Source organism: Pezoporus occidentalis, unplaced genomic scaffold (assembly GCF_034315485.1).
Source record: "Pezoporus occidentalis ecotype Australia unplaced genomic scaffold, CSIRO_AGI_Poc_V1 ctg79, whole genome shotgun sequence".
Lineage (NCBI taxonomy): Eukaryota > Metazoa > Chordata > Aves > Psittaciformes > Psittacidae > Pezoporus > Pezoporus occidentalis.
The window spans coordinates 2119000-2135979 of record NW_026916147.1 but is presented as its reverse complement, the minus strand read 5'-3'; the positions used below and the strand labels follow the sequence as shown (position 1 = coordinate 2135979).

At 41.7% G+C, this 16980-nt stretch overlaps 1 protein-coding gene across 2 annotated transcripts in view; it reads right to left on the bottom strand.

Moving 5' to 3' along the window:
• Positions 1-16980, bottom strand: part of NR3C2 (nuclear receptor subfamily 3 group C member 2) — a 204197-nt gene that overhangs the window by 18119 nt on the left and 169098 nt on the right. For both annotated transcript variants that reach the window (XM_062602764.1, XM_062602763.1), the window contains 2 exons: positions 14930-15268; positions 14374-14518 (listed from right to left, as the gene is read on the bottom strand). In XM_062602764.1, the coding sequence (XP_062458748.1) occupies positions 14374-14518; positions 14930-15268 (484 nt within the window). The remainder of the gene's footprint in view (positions 1-14373; positions 14519-14929; positions 15269-16980) is intronic.

Genomic DNA, 16980 nt, shown 5'->3' with positions numbered 1-16980 from the left:
TGTCTGTCTTAAACAGTCTTTAATCTACTTACAAATACTGATCTCTAGTATACCCTCAAGGAAAACCTGATGGCATTGCTTATAGTGACATAAAATTATACACGGAACTAGTTACTAAGTAGTTTAGTTAACATCCAGCAAACCGGTAATTTCAAATCCGTTTCCCTCCTGAAAAATCAATTCAGCTAATTTATTACTTATTTACAAAGTATTCCTATATTAGTTAATTCACAACTCTGCTTAATGTAAAATAAACATATTGTGGGAATTGACAGTATTCAACTTTGCACTTGATTTGTAATTGACACAGTATAAAATAAGAGGGTACAGAGCTTTTAGAAAATTCAGATGCTGATATTGCAGATAGCCCAATACCATGACAGTAACAACAAAATAAAAGCTCACATACTAGAAGACATACAGACCATAGAAGTCAGGGCATGCCAACATAACGTGAGGAAAAAGACAGTTATTTCTTCCTTACCAAATGCCTCATCTAAGAATAAATACCATGAAGTCATCACAAATGCCTTTACCACCATGGGGAAAAATTAGAACGAACTTCTGCGTTGCCTTCACCCCTGCCCTGTGTGTGTGTGTGCTGAAAGAGTAAATGAAATACAAAGAAGGGCAAAACCCAACCAACCAAAACCAGCTCTACCTTTACAAAGCATATAAACTTGTCAACATGGAAAATGGAAAATGTGAAGATCTGGAATATAAGGGCCTGTATCTTTATGGGGACATTTAAGAAGGTAAGTACATTTAAGCAATAAAAGGCATGGAGCCAAAGCTCTGAATCCACTGTGTGGATACACATTCAAAAGTGGTGTCATTAGCTCAGTTTAGCTTAATCCTCCGTCACAATAATATGCTTTAAACTTTACACCTTACGTTAATCCATCTTAAATTCCCCGAGTGTCTCCTTACAGGCTTAATTCAATGCCCAGCTCACATTCTGCCTGACCTTTCCTGCAGCCCTGCCAAGAGGCAGAGAGGCCACAACCAGCCCATTCCCCCCAGCTTCTGCTCTGCCCCATTTCCACATGCTCCTGCACAGCCTTTTGGGCCACAGGTACCTTGTGTTAAGTGGTCACCGAGTTGCTCACCACTTCCTCACTGGCACTCCTTTCCCCTCTGGGGAAGGCAAGGTGGGTACCTGGCAAAGCCCTTGAAGCCAGCTCAACTGCCTCTGTGGGAAGAGGGGTTTTCCTGCTGTTGGATTTTCTGTCAATGAACCACAGCAAACGTATTCCTAGTTGAGAGACTCCCTGGTGCTTTCTGAGTTTGTCTTTTCTTGCTTCTCACTTGATCTGGGATCTCCCCCTAACTTCATGCAATCTCTATGTCCTCGCCTCGCTCATCTCTGCCATCCTTATTCCCAAACTGACGCCAGATTGCCTATCTTCCTTCCATGGACCAGCTCTGTGGCATGAGCCCAACACCTTAGCCTGTTTCATCCTCAAGACCTACTCATGGAGAGTTGAACATGTGGATGAGAAAGTGGCAAACCAACCCAGCTCCTCCTCTTCTCCAGCTTCGTGGAAGTAGCCATCCTTTTACACAGGGGCAAGCAACAAGACAAACGACTTGAGCACCCAGCTGAAAAAGGACTGATGTCCCAGATCACCAAGGGATAAGTCACCCAGCTACAACAGATGTAGGATTTGAGAAGTCACACTGGCTTAGTTTAAAGAAGCTGTTTAAGACAAGGCATCCTAAATACCAAACCAGTCACATATCTCATTAACACCCTTATGTCACATCCACAGAAACCAAAGAGCCACATCTGAAATTGTGAAACTACAGGCACGTTGCACAGAAACAATTTGTTATGAGCAAGTAACTTATAATTTATGAAGTCATCATAAAGTCTAGTATCGCAAAATCTCCTTGTTGAGAATGGAAACTGCAACTCAGCTGACCGCAACCAAAACGAGGAACCCATGAATGAAGAAATACTCACTCCAGAGGAAACTCAGCCCCAAACTAAACCTGATACCATGTTCTATTTACTTTCTCATGGATGCCATTCAAAGACACAGCACATGGTGCATTCCTAAACTAGACAGGGAAGTGAACAAAGGGCAAGCTGTGAAGGGCGTTTTGAAGTTTCATCAGTACATGTGGCTTGCTAATCCCAAGAAAAACTGGGCAAAGGCATCCCCTTTCACAGCACCTCAGAGGAACAAATGTGTAGATGACTTAGTCCCTTGGCCTCTGCAGGTCAGAAGAGACTTTGGAAAAGGCCAAGCAACACCCATAGCAGAAGTCTGCTGTCAAATTCTGTGTTTCCTCTACATTTTTCTCCTCACAAGAACTGCTTCCAATTTCATAATCAAAAGCCTTTCCCTTTTGCTAGACTAAAACCCATACCCATTTGAACCCTGCCCATCATTTAACATGATTTCAGGGAACTTCAGAAAGCACATTACACTGTAAAAAACCCAAAACAAACAAACCAGCCAACACAAACCAACAAGAAAACCTGCCAAAGGCCTGAAGGTCAAAACCTGTTTGGAAGACTCAAAGAGCAAGGTATGCTTTCCACAATGCCAGAAGGGATCAGCCTGAACTTGGCAGAGAGAAGACTGAAAAATCACCAGCCACTTTTAGGGCACGGCAGGCAAGCTGTGGATGAAGAGGAGGAGAAAGACCAGGGACATGGAATCAGAGAGTCCCTTGTTTAGCTGCTCAAGCCATCTCATCAGTAAAGCCACAGGCCTGAATTATGTTACCCCCATAAGAGGGGCTTGCTTGTCTGGAAAACATTTTGAGGTTCTTGGGGAAAAAAAGAAGCAAACATATTGTTGTAACAACAATTTACTCTTTCTTGGGGGAGCATTCTACTTCAACAGCTCCACCATAAAGAATGGTGGGAACAGAACAACACTGCCTAGCACAAAACTGAACCTGTTCTTCCATGCAAAGGGACAATCACTGCACTGCTTTGTGTGTGGTGGCACTAGGAAACACTGTGCATCACTCTGCTCAATGGACTGTACCCAGGCACCTGTTTCCCATCTTGCAGACATTATAGACTCAACCAAAGTCAGCAGTACTGGAGCAGCATCATTATGTTATTGCACTGATCAAAATCCAAGCCAAAATACATGCAGAATTCAGGAAAAATACAATTATGACCTTTCATTCAGCACTTATTTCTTATTCAGCACTTTCTAATCTCTGCTTACTCTGCAAGACACAGCAGAAAGAGACACAAACATGCTCACTTCAAAACACAGCCTTCAACTCTTAAGGCTTTAGAGACATCTCCTTCCAGGAAAGAAAAAAGATACCTGTTACCTTGCATCAGTGGCAAATGTGGGCAGTCAATCTTGTTGAAATCAATGGCACTTTTGTCATCTATTTCTATCGAGAGCAATTTGGGTCATGCCCATTTTTCCTTTAAGTTGTCAGTAAGCCAACAGAAATAAATACCTCATCTTCAGCACCACCAACCTCCTCTTCCTCCTACTGGTAAGGCAACACATGAATTCTCCATCCCTTACTGCTTAGGGAGAGCAACTGTTACCCTGCAGTTGGTTACACTGCCATGGGTAAACATAGGCTGGGAATTAGGTGGTTTATCCAGGAAACTGTTAGCCTAGAGGTAGCACTGTCTCAGATAACCACCCTGTTCCCTATACAAGCTATGGTGGATCTCAGCCAGGTTACAGTATCACAGCCCCTGGCTGCTGGCTCTGTCATGCTGCTGGAAAACACTGTCCTGGTACCAGGTCCAGAGAAGAACACCCAACCCAACCCAAACCCAAAGTGCCTTGCCTCAGCCCGCAGCACAGTCTGGGTTTTCAGCATACTCCTACATTCCCAGGCCATTCTGGCTGACACTGCAGAACTGCCTGACGCAGCTACTGCCCACATACATGCTCCTTCATACAGAGGCAAGCAGGTGGCAGCAGTCATGTCTTAAAACAAAGCTGCAAGACCTGCCACCAAAGGTACCCTTCGGCTCCTCCTGCTGCACCCAAATCCCTCTGCCCTGTCCTACCTGACTTGAGCCACTGCTGACAGTCAGCATTTCTTCTGCCTACAAGCTGGGAATCAAAATAAACCATGTGCCCTGTTAATTTACCACAGCAGCAAGGTCTTGGTACTGCTTCCTACTTCGAAAATAAGGAGGTATTACAGTGACATCCTCCTGCATCAGCAAAATTGGCTCAAGGGTCCTGGAGATACGCCGTGCTGCTGTTCCTGCGAGCAGTCTGACATTCAACAGGAGAAAGCTGCTCCCTGCAAGGAAGTGCTGTATGCTCTATAAGCTGCTAAAGGAGAAGTACTTCAGTAACCATCTGCCCCCCACCAGCCCTGCCACAACAGCGGGTAAACTCACTGTTACCAGAGTAAAACATTTAACCCTACAAGCTTCTTTCTAGGTGACTGGGATGCTGCAGATGATGCACAACTGGGAATACTGGCACTACAGCTATGACCTTGGCGGAAGGCGGTGCCAAACCTAGCACAAAACAGGGACTAGACTGAAGACCCCTAGTGCTGATCACTGATAATCGGAAAAGGAAGGTAATTTTGCATTAAAACATATCCAAAGACATAGCTGGCATTCTGTGGGCTTTTAGCCACCCAGGCATACAAACATGGCGATTGTAGTCAATTCTCAAAACCAGTTTTCACACAATAAAGTCCTCTTGGTGATTCTAGAGAATTTAATCCTAGGCAACTGGCACTAAGAAATTCAGAGCTGCTTTAAAGTTTCAGCTAAGCATCCTCCAGTTATATGCCTATCAACAAAGGAACTGGCAACAGCTCGTGCATAATGATTGCCAAAGGAGAGTTTCAGCTCCCAATCAGTAACAGAGAACTTGTGCTAAAATGCAACTTAATAATCAACCAGTTATGTAACCCTAAAATCCCAAGCACATCGATAGCAAAAAATCCCAAGTATCTGCTCGAATTAACAGTTAATTATGCAGTTAGCAGAATGCTGATACCAAATACTCTCTTTTGGTTTGCATTTGCATTTCAAAGGAGACAAATCACAGTTTAAATGAGAAAATACATAATTACGCCTTTATCAAAATGCTTTTTCAACACTATATTCAATAATAACTGGTGATAACGTACACATGACAATAACTAGTCTTTCAAAGTTCATCAGAGAAAGGTATCACCCACCAGAAAAGGTGCCCATTAGGTATCGTTATCCATTATGCCAGGGCTCATTGTCACTTGCAGTGGCTCATCAGCAAAATTACTGCTATATTCTACATGCGGCAGCAATTCTTCTCTCGTGCCAACGATGCCTCAGAAATCAAGACTTTGCTCATTCTGTCATGCAAAACCTGGCATTTTCTGGAAGCCAGCTGAGGCATGCCTTCCTCTCATATCACTTTAGAGAAACTACTTCCTAATTTTTCTCTTATTCATATTTAACTTTATAGGGGAAGTAGCAAAAGGAAGCACTAAGGCATTTGGAGATGCCACCAAACAGCTCACTGATGTGCAGAAAGATTCAAGCAGTACCATTATTCAGACAGACACTTGAAAGGAACAAACCTCTTCTCTAACCTACCCCTTCCAGACAAAGACCTCAAGGGAAGTGAAAAGACACCCTCCCAACAGGCTTGTGGATGTCCCAAAGTCATGCTGAGACAATACTAAGAGAGCATAATTATGCCAAGTTCAATGCAAAAATCACTGGGCAAGTCTTCATGCTAACATCATAAAAACCAAGTCAAACACATCACAAGCTGGAAACCTGCCAGAACATCCACTGGGCCAACAGATGATCTAGATGAAAAAGAAGCGTTTGAGAAAGATCAGGCCATAAAAGAAAAGTTATATAAAATCTCTGCATCACTGTCCTCTGCAAAGGAGTCCAGGAAGGCTATGCACCAGTCTCCCTTTTCAGTGAGTGAGTGTGAGAACTAGTTTCAGATGAAAGTGTGAGTAGAAGAGGGTTCAGAAAGAAAAAATACAGTAAAATGAATAGTAATAAATCACTAAGACCAGATGGCATCCATCCATGAGCTATGAAAGTAACTTAAATATGGAATTGCTGAACTACTAACTGTGATGTGCAGCTTATTGCTTAAATTGCCCTTATAAAAGGCATGGAAGGTGACAAACGTGACTGATTTCTTAAAATGGGTCTGACACTGGGGAGGAAGCACTCAAGGGACCAGAGTCTAGTAAGTCTCCCTCCTGCATCTAGCAAAATGATTGAAAGAGGAGCATTAACAGATAAATACATATGCTCTTAAGGGAAGAAAGTCTCTTTGGCTAAGAGAGGTCATGTGGGTGTGGAAACTAGATGATCTTTAAGGTCATTTCCAACCCGAATCATTCTATGATTTTATGTCTCATGAATCCGTAACAGAACTCTGACAACAGCACTTGAGCTCTGGTCGATAGAGGCAACATCTGTATGACAGAAATGCTTTTTACATGCCCGGTCTAGCTGCATCCCACGGCCATATGGGGTGAGACCTAAGCAAACACCAACCCTCTCCTCCTCCTCTCCTCTGCCCTGGTTTCCACACAAAGGAAACTGGGGCATGCAACTTGGGTATAGGCTCTAATCCCATCTGTCGGTGTGCCAGCATGCGTAATTACCGGTCCAGGACCTCCTGCACACTGCACTTTGCATCAGGAGATAGGCAGGCATACAATCATGGCAAAGTTGGATGTTAAAACTATTAAAGAGATCTCCTGAAAGCTCTTAAAGAGAGCTTAGGGATAAGGAGGAGGTCTCTTCATGGATTATTAGCAGCTTAAAAATAGGAGACTGAGGGCAATAATAAATGGGCATCTCTCTCAAGTAATGGAGAGGTTACCAGGGAAGTCTTGCAGAACTCTGCTCTAGGGCCTGGGCTGAAAACTGTACTCATACATCATCCGAAAAAAAACAGATCCATGGAAGTGACAGAGCTTTCTGATAGCTCCAGATGATGAAATCAAGAACCGTTTGGGAAAAACTGCTGAAAAAAGCTTGCAAAATTGTGAGGCTGGCTGACAGAATGGAAGGTGAAAATCAGTGATTGCAACCAATGCAGATGGTATGATCATCTTTCACCATACACACAAAATAACTGGGGCTCTAAGTGAACAAACATCACCCAATGAAGAGACCCAAGTGTAATTGGAAGAGGTTTTGGGGGCTTCTGTCTTTTGAAAATGCTTGCTCAGCATTTACTAACGGTCAACAAAAGCAGAGGGTGAGAGAAGACTTGTGAGCTACTACATAAATCCACTGCATTTTGAAAACAGCAGGTCAGTCTGGTCTCCTCCCCAAACTAATACAATGGGCTAGCAAAATCATGGAGGGATGAGATAAGGATGGCCAGGGGTAGCAAACAACTGATATACAAGGGGAGAATAAACTAGCCAATTCTTCAGCTCCTAGAAGAAATGATGGGACTTGACAGGGATCTCTAAGTGATAAATAGCATACAGAGGATGAAAAGGAATATATCCACTATTACTACAAACACAAGAATGAAGTGGCACTCCACTGTATTATCAGCTACCTGCTTTAGAAACATCTCCAACAAACAAATACGCATAATTAAATTGCAGAAGCAACTGCCATGGAACATTTTATACGTCAAGATTATAAATGTATTCAAAAAGATATCAGGCAAATTCACAGAAGAGAAGATACAGAGGGGGTATTAAGCACAACTGTCTGAATGCAACCTCCCGTTCAGAATCACTGAATCACTAAATCACTGACTGCTGGAACAGGCAAATGAAGAAGTATCATTTTTACCCTTGTCCTGATCTTATGCCTTCTTTTAGCTGACCAGTTTAAAGGATAAGAAACTAGGCTAGATAGAACTTCCTTCTGACAGCGTTCACATTCTTATGGATCTCCTTAAAAATACTTTATCTCCTCTTTTCCTTTCAGTTTCACAATTTTAACGAAAGCAACTAAGACATTAGAGATAAAGGCATCAACAGGCAGAGCCCTTAGAAATTTAGGTGAAGAAGTTGAATCTATTGCTTTGCCCAACCACTGACCTGTTTACAAAGAAAAAGCAAGTTAAGATTTGGAAAAATCTAACTGGAGCATATTACATCTATAATGACAGATATGACAGTAGTTCATCAAAATTCCCTTCTGTGCTTGTACTCTTTTGGGCCAGGTATATGACAGAATCCTTCCATATACTTCTCTGAATGGAAACTTAGCTGCACTTTATCAAAAAGTACATAATAGTAACAAAGTATAGGAAAGATTTATTGAAAATGATACCCCCTTCTCACTGCATTGACAGTTTGGATTGTATGATGCAGTGTTCCTCTTCAAATGAATATATACAAGCAAAAAATTATGCAGGGAGGAACATCAAGGAGTGTTTGCTGACCTTTTTAATGAGATCAGTGATCACAGACACAATTTATCAGCAAACAATGAACACTGACAACTCTTACCAACAATCACTGCTGCAATATTTATTAAATATGAGGGATTTGGAGACTGCCAGATGAAAGAGATTACAAAATGTATCTAAATTTAGACATAGCAGGATTAACAGATTGCAAAAGAAACCAAAGGGGTTAACAGCCATCACCCTGCAAAAAATAAAGGCGGGAAAAGTAATCCTTTAAACAATAAAAGAAGTTACTTATTGGCTTTATCACCACTCACAGAGGTTCCAAGTAATCATCACCCCCAACCCTGAGGTACATAAGGTTAAAAAAACCCAAATCTGCTATTCTTAAATATTCAGCTTATTTTATTACATTTACCTTCCTGCTGTTACCATAGAAATCAGAATACCAGGAAGACTTACGGGCTTCTGCACCGAAAGGGCACAGAGAGGCAGCTGCATCCTTGCACTGCCTTACACAACACCAAATCCTAATGGTCCCAGCTTCCACAATATATTATGAGAGTATATAAGGAATATAATGAAAATACAATGAACATGCTATTTCCTAATAAAATACACATAATTAATAAATGCAGATTTTAAATAAAATCTTAGCTACTCAGCCGAGCCACCTCTTAATTCTTAATTTTATGACTTTCCTCAGTGTTACAAAATCCTTTGCCTATTCTCATCCTATGACACCACTGGCACAGAAACTTCACAGAAATTCCCATGTACTGAAGCTGTTTTTCCACCTCTATCTCATTTGCCCTACATCAAGTTTGTCATTTGAATTATGTATTCTCTGGTTTTCATCTATTGCTAACATCAACAATTGCCGCCTTCTACATTATAAAACTTCACACTTGGGGCAGTTACCAAAGGCATAGCATGGAAGATCCTTGCAATAGTACATTTTTATTTTACTGAAAGTTACATCTTGCACTTTAAAGGAAAGATTAATATTAATTTGTAGTAACCTTTGTTAGTTACACTACATTACGTACATAGTATTATTGGGTTATTTAAAAATATCTGGAGTAGATGATTGAATTTCATAATGAAAATGCCGTCCATGTTGCACTACAAACTAGAAATGGCAATAATGAGAGGACAGTCCCTTTGTAATTCAAGCCTGAAGCTTTGCCTTATCAGTCAAAGGCACCAACTGGTATATTTTGCACCTCATATTTTGTACGTAATATTCAATAAACTACAGCCTCTACTGAAACCTTTTTACCATAAGGACTGAGCTGCATATGATGTCATACAATGATCTTAGAGATGGAAGAAAGACACGACTGATCCAAATGATTGTGAAAACTGTCCCAGTTTTCAGACTCAGTTTTTCAAGTTCACTTTAACAATTTTGGGTACCTTGCACAATGCCTTCTGTTGTTTTTATCAGGCAAACCCTCAACTCCTTGAGTAGCATAACAATCTCTGTAAAAATCCTATGACAGTTAGAAGAAAGTACAACAGCCAGGAAACTCAGAACCTGAACACTTACACACCTGTGATTTATTCTTTATGCTGCAGATGACAAACCAAGAGAAATCAAAGAACAAGAAAATACAGCACATTAGTCATTAGGTCCATTTGCAAATTACTGTTGAAATATTGATGCTGCACTTCAATGTACCAAAGTTTCTTAACGTGGTGTCTGAGCATTACTGAACTCTTTCAGTATCCCACACCATTGCTATTTTACAGCTAGATAAGGCTGGAATGTTAAAAAAGATTATTTGGGTAAATTGCCTAAAAATAGTAAGCAATTCTGGAGTTTGAGTCTCTCCTTCAGAAGTCCCCAAGGATTTAGAAGTCTACGAAAAGACCATGTAAAACCTACAATCAAAGGGAAAATCAAGACCTGCAGGGGACCTCCAGTGTCAGGCTGGCACTCTGTTTTCTTTATGCCAGCAGAAGCCAGTGAGTGCCTAAGAGGATGCCTGATTTTTAACAGTGGTCAGCAATGCCATCAGCTGGGTTTCTGCCCTATGGGGAGATGAAAAACCACCATTCCTCTTCCTTAGGGGAAGGGATGGATAAGCAAGGCAGTTTGCCATGAGGGATGCAGTTTCTGGCTTCCAGCTGGGAGGGGGATTTGTGCTGTGAGCGCAAGCTGTGACCCCAAAGGCAGCCCATGTCCCACCGCTCCTGCTGGTTTCCCATGTCGGGGGAAGCAAGAATCTCTGTCACACACTGTCTTGGCTCCTGCTGGGTTTCTGTTGGCAGTGCTGCACTCGTAAATGCTTTTTATCCCTCCCTGAGCCTCTGAAAGGTTGCCAGCCGATGCCCTGACTTGATGTATGGGTGGAAGCAGATACCCGGGAAGTTGCCACCACTAGCCAGCGGGACAGGAACTGCCTGAGCCTGTCACAGAAACATGAGCAAGGAGTAGCAGCCCTTGCCTCCCTCTGGGATTTGGGCACCTGACTTCTGCACTACAAACACATAAACTCCTAGTACTGAAAGACCTGGATCATCAGATTTTTTTCTATGACCAAAACTGTCATGCCGCCCCAAAATGTTGAGTACTTTTTGTTTGAAAGGACAGAGCCAGAGAATCATTTTAGCTACTGGTTCAACGAGTAATTCATCTAGTAAGGGAGAGACCAGGGAAATCTGAAACTAACTTCCCTACCTTCCAGGACCATGTCTTAAAAATCACATTTTAGGCTGTTCCCTGCAGCAAACAGTTAATTTTGCATAGCTTCAGACAGAATCCCTGAAAATAAGCTAGCGTTAAAAACCACTGTGTTTTGCTACATCCCTTACTTTGTTTTTGCACCTATTCCAAGCAGCACCACTCAAGTTTCCTGCTTTCAACTGTGTGTAATTTTACCAATTTAATGCTCTGGACTTAAATTGTCCATGCGTGTGCCTGCCTCAGGTTGAATTAGATTAGAAAATTTCAGCTGAAGTGTTTGGTTAAGTCTAAAGAGAAATTGTCTCCCTCCCTCGAGTTAAATAAACAACAGCCACTGCCTTTTTGTTTTTTTGTGGGATTTCTGTTACTTTGCTGTAGCAACCTGAAATGTCTCTGAGCTTAGGTCTTGAATCAGGGATAGTCTTTTGCCATGTCTTGAGGAAATCTTCTCCATTAATATCTCTCTGTTCTCCCAAATCCTCAGATCCATTCAAGGGAAGGCCCCCTCACCAGCAAAAAATGAAGCAAAAATCCAACTGTCTCTTATTGCATAGTCCGGTATCATCGCTACAATTTAACCAACCTGACCAAAGGAGCCACGTGGGAAAAGCATTACAGGATAACATAACTTTTAAGTTTGGTTATGGACACAGTCTTCAAAGCACGTACCAAAGGGCTCAAACTACGATTTCACAGACAACCTTAATTTAGGGATTTTGCAATTTCTCAGATTTGAGCTTGCAGCCTTAAGAACATCATTGCAACACCCTTTGAGTGTAATTACATATGCAACAGTCATACTTAAGAGTGTTTACCTGCAATAGGAATTATGTGGTGTCACATATATGACAGTCTTTTAAGGATTTACTGTGGATTAAAACTAAAGCTGTATATACAGAATATTAGTTTTGACTAAAACTACTATGCTACAAAAGAAATTGATTAAAAACACCCACATCCTGTAACATATACAAACACAACACAAAACACACTGGCCCATTACGGCTATTCTTTTCAAGCTGTTTTTAGGCATTTCAGTAGCAGGCTGAGTGGCCATTTTCTAATCTCTCAGATCTCATCTTTGTATTTACTTAAGCCCACTTAAAGCAGTGGAATATACACATGATCCAAAAAGACCAACAGTACACTTAATTAGATATATGGGGAGATTCAGGTTGGGTATAAGGAAGAAATTCTTTACTGTGAGGGTGGTGAGGCACTGGCACGGGTTGCCCAGAGAAGCTGTGGCTGCCCCATCCCTGGCAGTGTTCAAGGCCAGGCTGGATGGAGCTTTGAGCAACCTGGTCTAGTGGAAGGTGTCCCTGCCCATGCCAAGGGGTTGGAACTGGATGAGCTTTAAGGTCCTTTCCAACCCTAACAGTTCTGCAGGGTGCTCAGGGTGTTTTGCCCAGTCAAGGCTTAGACATCTTCAACAACAGAGATTCTAGGACCTTTCTGGACACCTGCTTTGTTGTTTCTCCATCTCATTATGAAACTTCTTCTGCTGCCCAGGAGGAAGTTTTTTGTCCCATACACAGGGCTGCAGCCTCTCATCCTTCCACTGACACCTCCATGAAGAGTCTGACTCTCATTTTTTCCACAGCTCATCAGGAAGCTGATTAAACCTGCACTGCACCCAGCACAGTCTTCTCTTGGCTGCTTGAGCAGCTGCTTGTCCCAGCCAGACCCTGACTACCTTGGCCAATCTCCATGGGTCTCTTAAGTTTCTCAACAACTTTCCTGTGCTGGGGAGCCTAAAACCTGGACTCCAAGCAAAGTCTCGCAACTACCACCCTAATTGGCGATGTGAGAATCTTGGAACACGCTTGTGCTATCTTTCGTAGCTCTGCAATGAGTACATTCTCAATCTATAACTAAGTACAGGAGCAGGCCACTATCTTACATACATATCTGGTTTTGGATGTTTTTATTTCACACTCCTTTTCCTGACTTGATCCCAACCTCAAGCTCAGTATAATTCTGCAGGCACCTACCTTCAAGGCTTGCAGCAAAAACCTCACAATCGATCTCGACTTCTGGAAGTTGCTTCTAGCTGCAGTACCACAAATGCTAGCAATGCACATACACTTTTATTTGCAAGTGGGATTGATTTCCCTGTCCAATAAATTTTGACCCCTGACTGACTATCTTCAGATGAAGGAAGGCTGCTTCTGTGTTTGAACTTTTAGTCTACATTTCCCCAGGAGAACGAAACTCTTTGAAGTTCACATTTTCACTTAGCTTTAGCTACAGATACTTTTGCTGTTATGATTCTCTAATGTCCAAGTCACAGTGGAGGTGCTTTCAACAAGGAAAATGGCTGACACTACGTTTTCAACCACATGCAGTGAATCTCCTCTTAAAACAAAACAAAAAAGCACCAAACTAAACCATCCTCCTTTGATATTGCTCATTGCTTTGGGACCTATCTCATATACATTAATTATTTAGGAATTCCTCAATCTAAGAAAGACTATTAAGATGAATGGTGACAAAACATCTTTGCCAAGAAAAACATTTCAGACTGCTTCAGGAGACTGAGCAGTAAGTTATTTTTTGTTCATTTTTTTTTTTTATTTTTGTGGTTTATTTCAAGAGCACCCATATACCGATCATCATGGCTCATTTGTACCTCTAGAAAACAAATAAACAAACAAAAAGCTTCTGGGATAAGCACAGGACATGACCCCAGTTTGACTGCCTGTGCAGTGTCTTAAGTTTTGACTTTACTGTCTTGGAATAAACAGCAGAGGAATGGAACAGAAATTAAATTATACTCATCAAAAGCAAAGCACTAAAATACAAACTTAAAATACAGAGGAACACATACTCAGAAGGAATGGTTCCTTGGTTGAGCTTTCTTTTTTTTCTGAATGCATCATAAAAGAAGTTATATTTCATTACTGAAAAAACATTTTGGCTTCTTTCATGATTACAAAGAAGGGTAATTAAGATTGTCAAGAAAACACATTGAACAGCTGCATATTGTTAACAAAAGCACCATTATAAGACTGCTCTGAATAAAACTGGTAATTTAAACATTCACATTTCCTAGAAGTTAGATATTTTTCCAAGCTCCAGTAGATACCAAAAAATGTTGGTTTTTTTCCCTACAAATCCTGGTCATGTATCAGTCATATTTTTCAGCAATGAGAATGGTCCTAATTTGAAGTCACATCCACATATATAAGGAGAAGTGGATGGCAATATCAAAGCTTTGCCAATTGAAAACTGAGTGGAAAAATTAAGCTACTTTAAGCCTGAATTAGCTGAAATTTTCTTAGACAGCAGCTATGCCTGAAAACCAAATAAAGACAGAGTAATCCTTCCAGCTTGCAGTGAAAAGGACCATTAAGGAATACTTACTCATCGAAGATCAGGTCTGGAGCAAAATAGAGGAACTGGCTGTTTGTATGTTTGTACGATCTCCAACTCAAGGCAAATGATGACAGACACATCCATGAATACTGAATTAAAGTAATTTGGTCCTCGAGAGGCAAATTTCTAAATCCTAGGAATCAAACCAGAAAAAACTTGTAAACTATGCTGCACTCTGCAAGGGTTGGCCCAACCAGCACTGAGTACATTACTGATTATTTTTCCAGTATTGACGAACAAGAGCGGCACTCCCACACAGAGTATACTTCTGAAAGAAACACAGCCATAATTTTTCATTCCAGTGACAAAACATGTTTTCTTGGCTATTATTCAAAATGAATGTTTGTAAAATACTGATCACGGACATATGAAGCAAAAGTGACATAAATAAAAAAAAAACCCCGAACAATCTTCTCTTACATGTTCATCTCGCACACCCATGTAAGCACACACAGCTCACAGATTAAAGACGTAATTTCTCAAGCAAACAGTTCACTAAGCTAAAAGAAACAGTGAAGTTTCACCAAATGCTTTGTGGTGTTACCTGGAAGTATCTTTGCCCACTTCACCACCTGAATCATCTGCTTGCCGGCCAGGCGGTTTAAGGTGGAAAGCAAGTACTCCGCTGTGTCTGGCTTCGAACTGTCGTATCCTGCATACACGATCTCCGGCTCAATGCTTTCAAGGATCTTAACAGGAGAAGGAGTAAGTGCTGGTGAGATAGCAGACATGTGGGGGACAAGCGCTGTGTTTACAGAGGGCTCAGTCACGGGCGCGATGTATGTCGTCCCTTCCTCGGGGCTCTGGGGTGGTGGTTGCTGCCGTTGCTGTGGCTGCTCCTCATGCATCCCTTTCAATTTCCCCAACTTTTTGGACTTCCGAGCTGGGGAAATGAACAGCACAAGAGCCAAGTCAGTACAGAAAGCTGGTGTAACCCTGGCTTACAGAAAATAGAAGCAGGAGGATCATCTCAAAGTTCCCAGGGAAACAGGTACAGGACCTTAAGAAGTACCTCCCTGCCTGCAGCATTGTTACACTCAAAAAAAATGACCAAAAGACACATGTAAGCTCATTCTCATTGCTTTACTGGATGTTTCTGTAAGTGACAAAATGTCAATATCTGTCTTCATACAGACGTACATAGAACAACCTAGTCACCATGGTCAGAATCAGTTTGCACCTACAAGTGTAAATTCATATTCTCCACTGCATGTGGTCATCAAAAGAAATCTCCCTGGCAATGCCTGAAATTAGGAGACCTGAAGCCCTCCTAAGCTTTTGAGTGCTACTGCCCACCATGGCAGCATCTCAACTTGAAATGCAGTTAATCCATTTTGAACAGCTTAAGCCAGTTGAATCCCTTTGCTTTTGCTGCTTTGATACTTCCATAAGAGCTTTATCCCCTTCTCTTGAATAGTTTTGAAATAACACTAGAAATATTTACCCAGTTAAAGAAAAAACACTGAGTCTTATGCAACACCTTCCTCATGGCTATCAACATTTCTCTAATGATTTCCCTTCCTTTTTGTTTTCCTTTTTTTCGTTAATGCTACTCTTCCTACTTCTCTTTACTAGGAAACAGTAATGCTAGCGTGCTTCCTTGCTTTGCAGAGATGCCAGCCATTCTCTGTGGGTTGCTTTCCCAACTTTTTAATGTGAAACACAGGTAAGCAGGCAAAAAGCCCTGCTCCCACCCCAGCAAAATGATCTTGTAGCATGAGGAAAGAATAGGAAATAAAAAGCAAGAGAAGTTAAAAAAACTCAAACAAAACCAAACCACAAAAAAAGATCTGAGCCAAAAGCCCATCACCCTCCTTTCGTGACAGGAAGAACTAAATAAAATAATCATTAAATCAGTAGATAATGAACTAGATCTAAATGCTTGCAGCTCTTTCAGAGTAACTTCTCTCACAGTCATTCTTACCTAGCTATACACAGCTAAAACCCTTGCCTGGACTTTTATCTCCCTGTCCCTTGATCATTGCAACATCCCTTTTACTGTCATCAGTAAATACAAGTCTATTGCACTCTTACTTCGAACACTAATGAAAACACCCTCCTTAGTCCATGCCATGTCCCAGGTCTACTTCCTTGAGGGTTTCTTTTTTCCCCTGCTATCAATTCCCCTATTTTTCCCTAAATATAGCACCTTTTCTGCAATTTGAGGATCCTTCCTGGCCAACCTCCATCTCATCCCTCCTCTCTTCTCCATTATTGAAATGTTCACTTCTACTGCTGTGGAAGTACCACTGCCACCTGGGAAGTTTTCAAAGCTTGCTCTATGTGCTTCTTCCTTATTACACTGCAGAAAATTCCTCACAAAGATCCACAGAATTACCTCATTACTCCTCTACAGACTTCTTAAACCCTATGGCTTAAGAAAACCTTCCTCAACAGTGGAGCTGCTGCTGCCCTGTGACCACTGCTGGTGACAGCAGCCATCAGTGTTCTACTGTTTCTTTGAAACTAGGGCTGCCTGCCCAGAGCCAGAGGCTGTGACTGAGCTCCCAACTCCTGCAAGGCAGGATACAGACGCCCAGAGCCCAGGACAGTGCACGCCCAAGTGCAACAATAGCCTGTTGTTTTCAACATTTC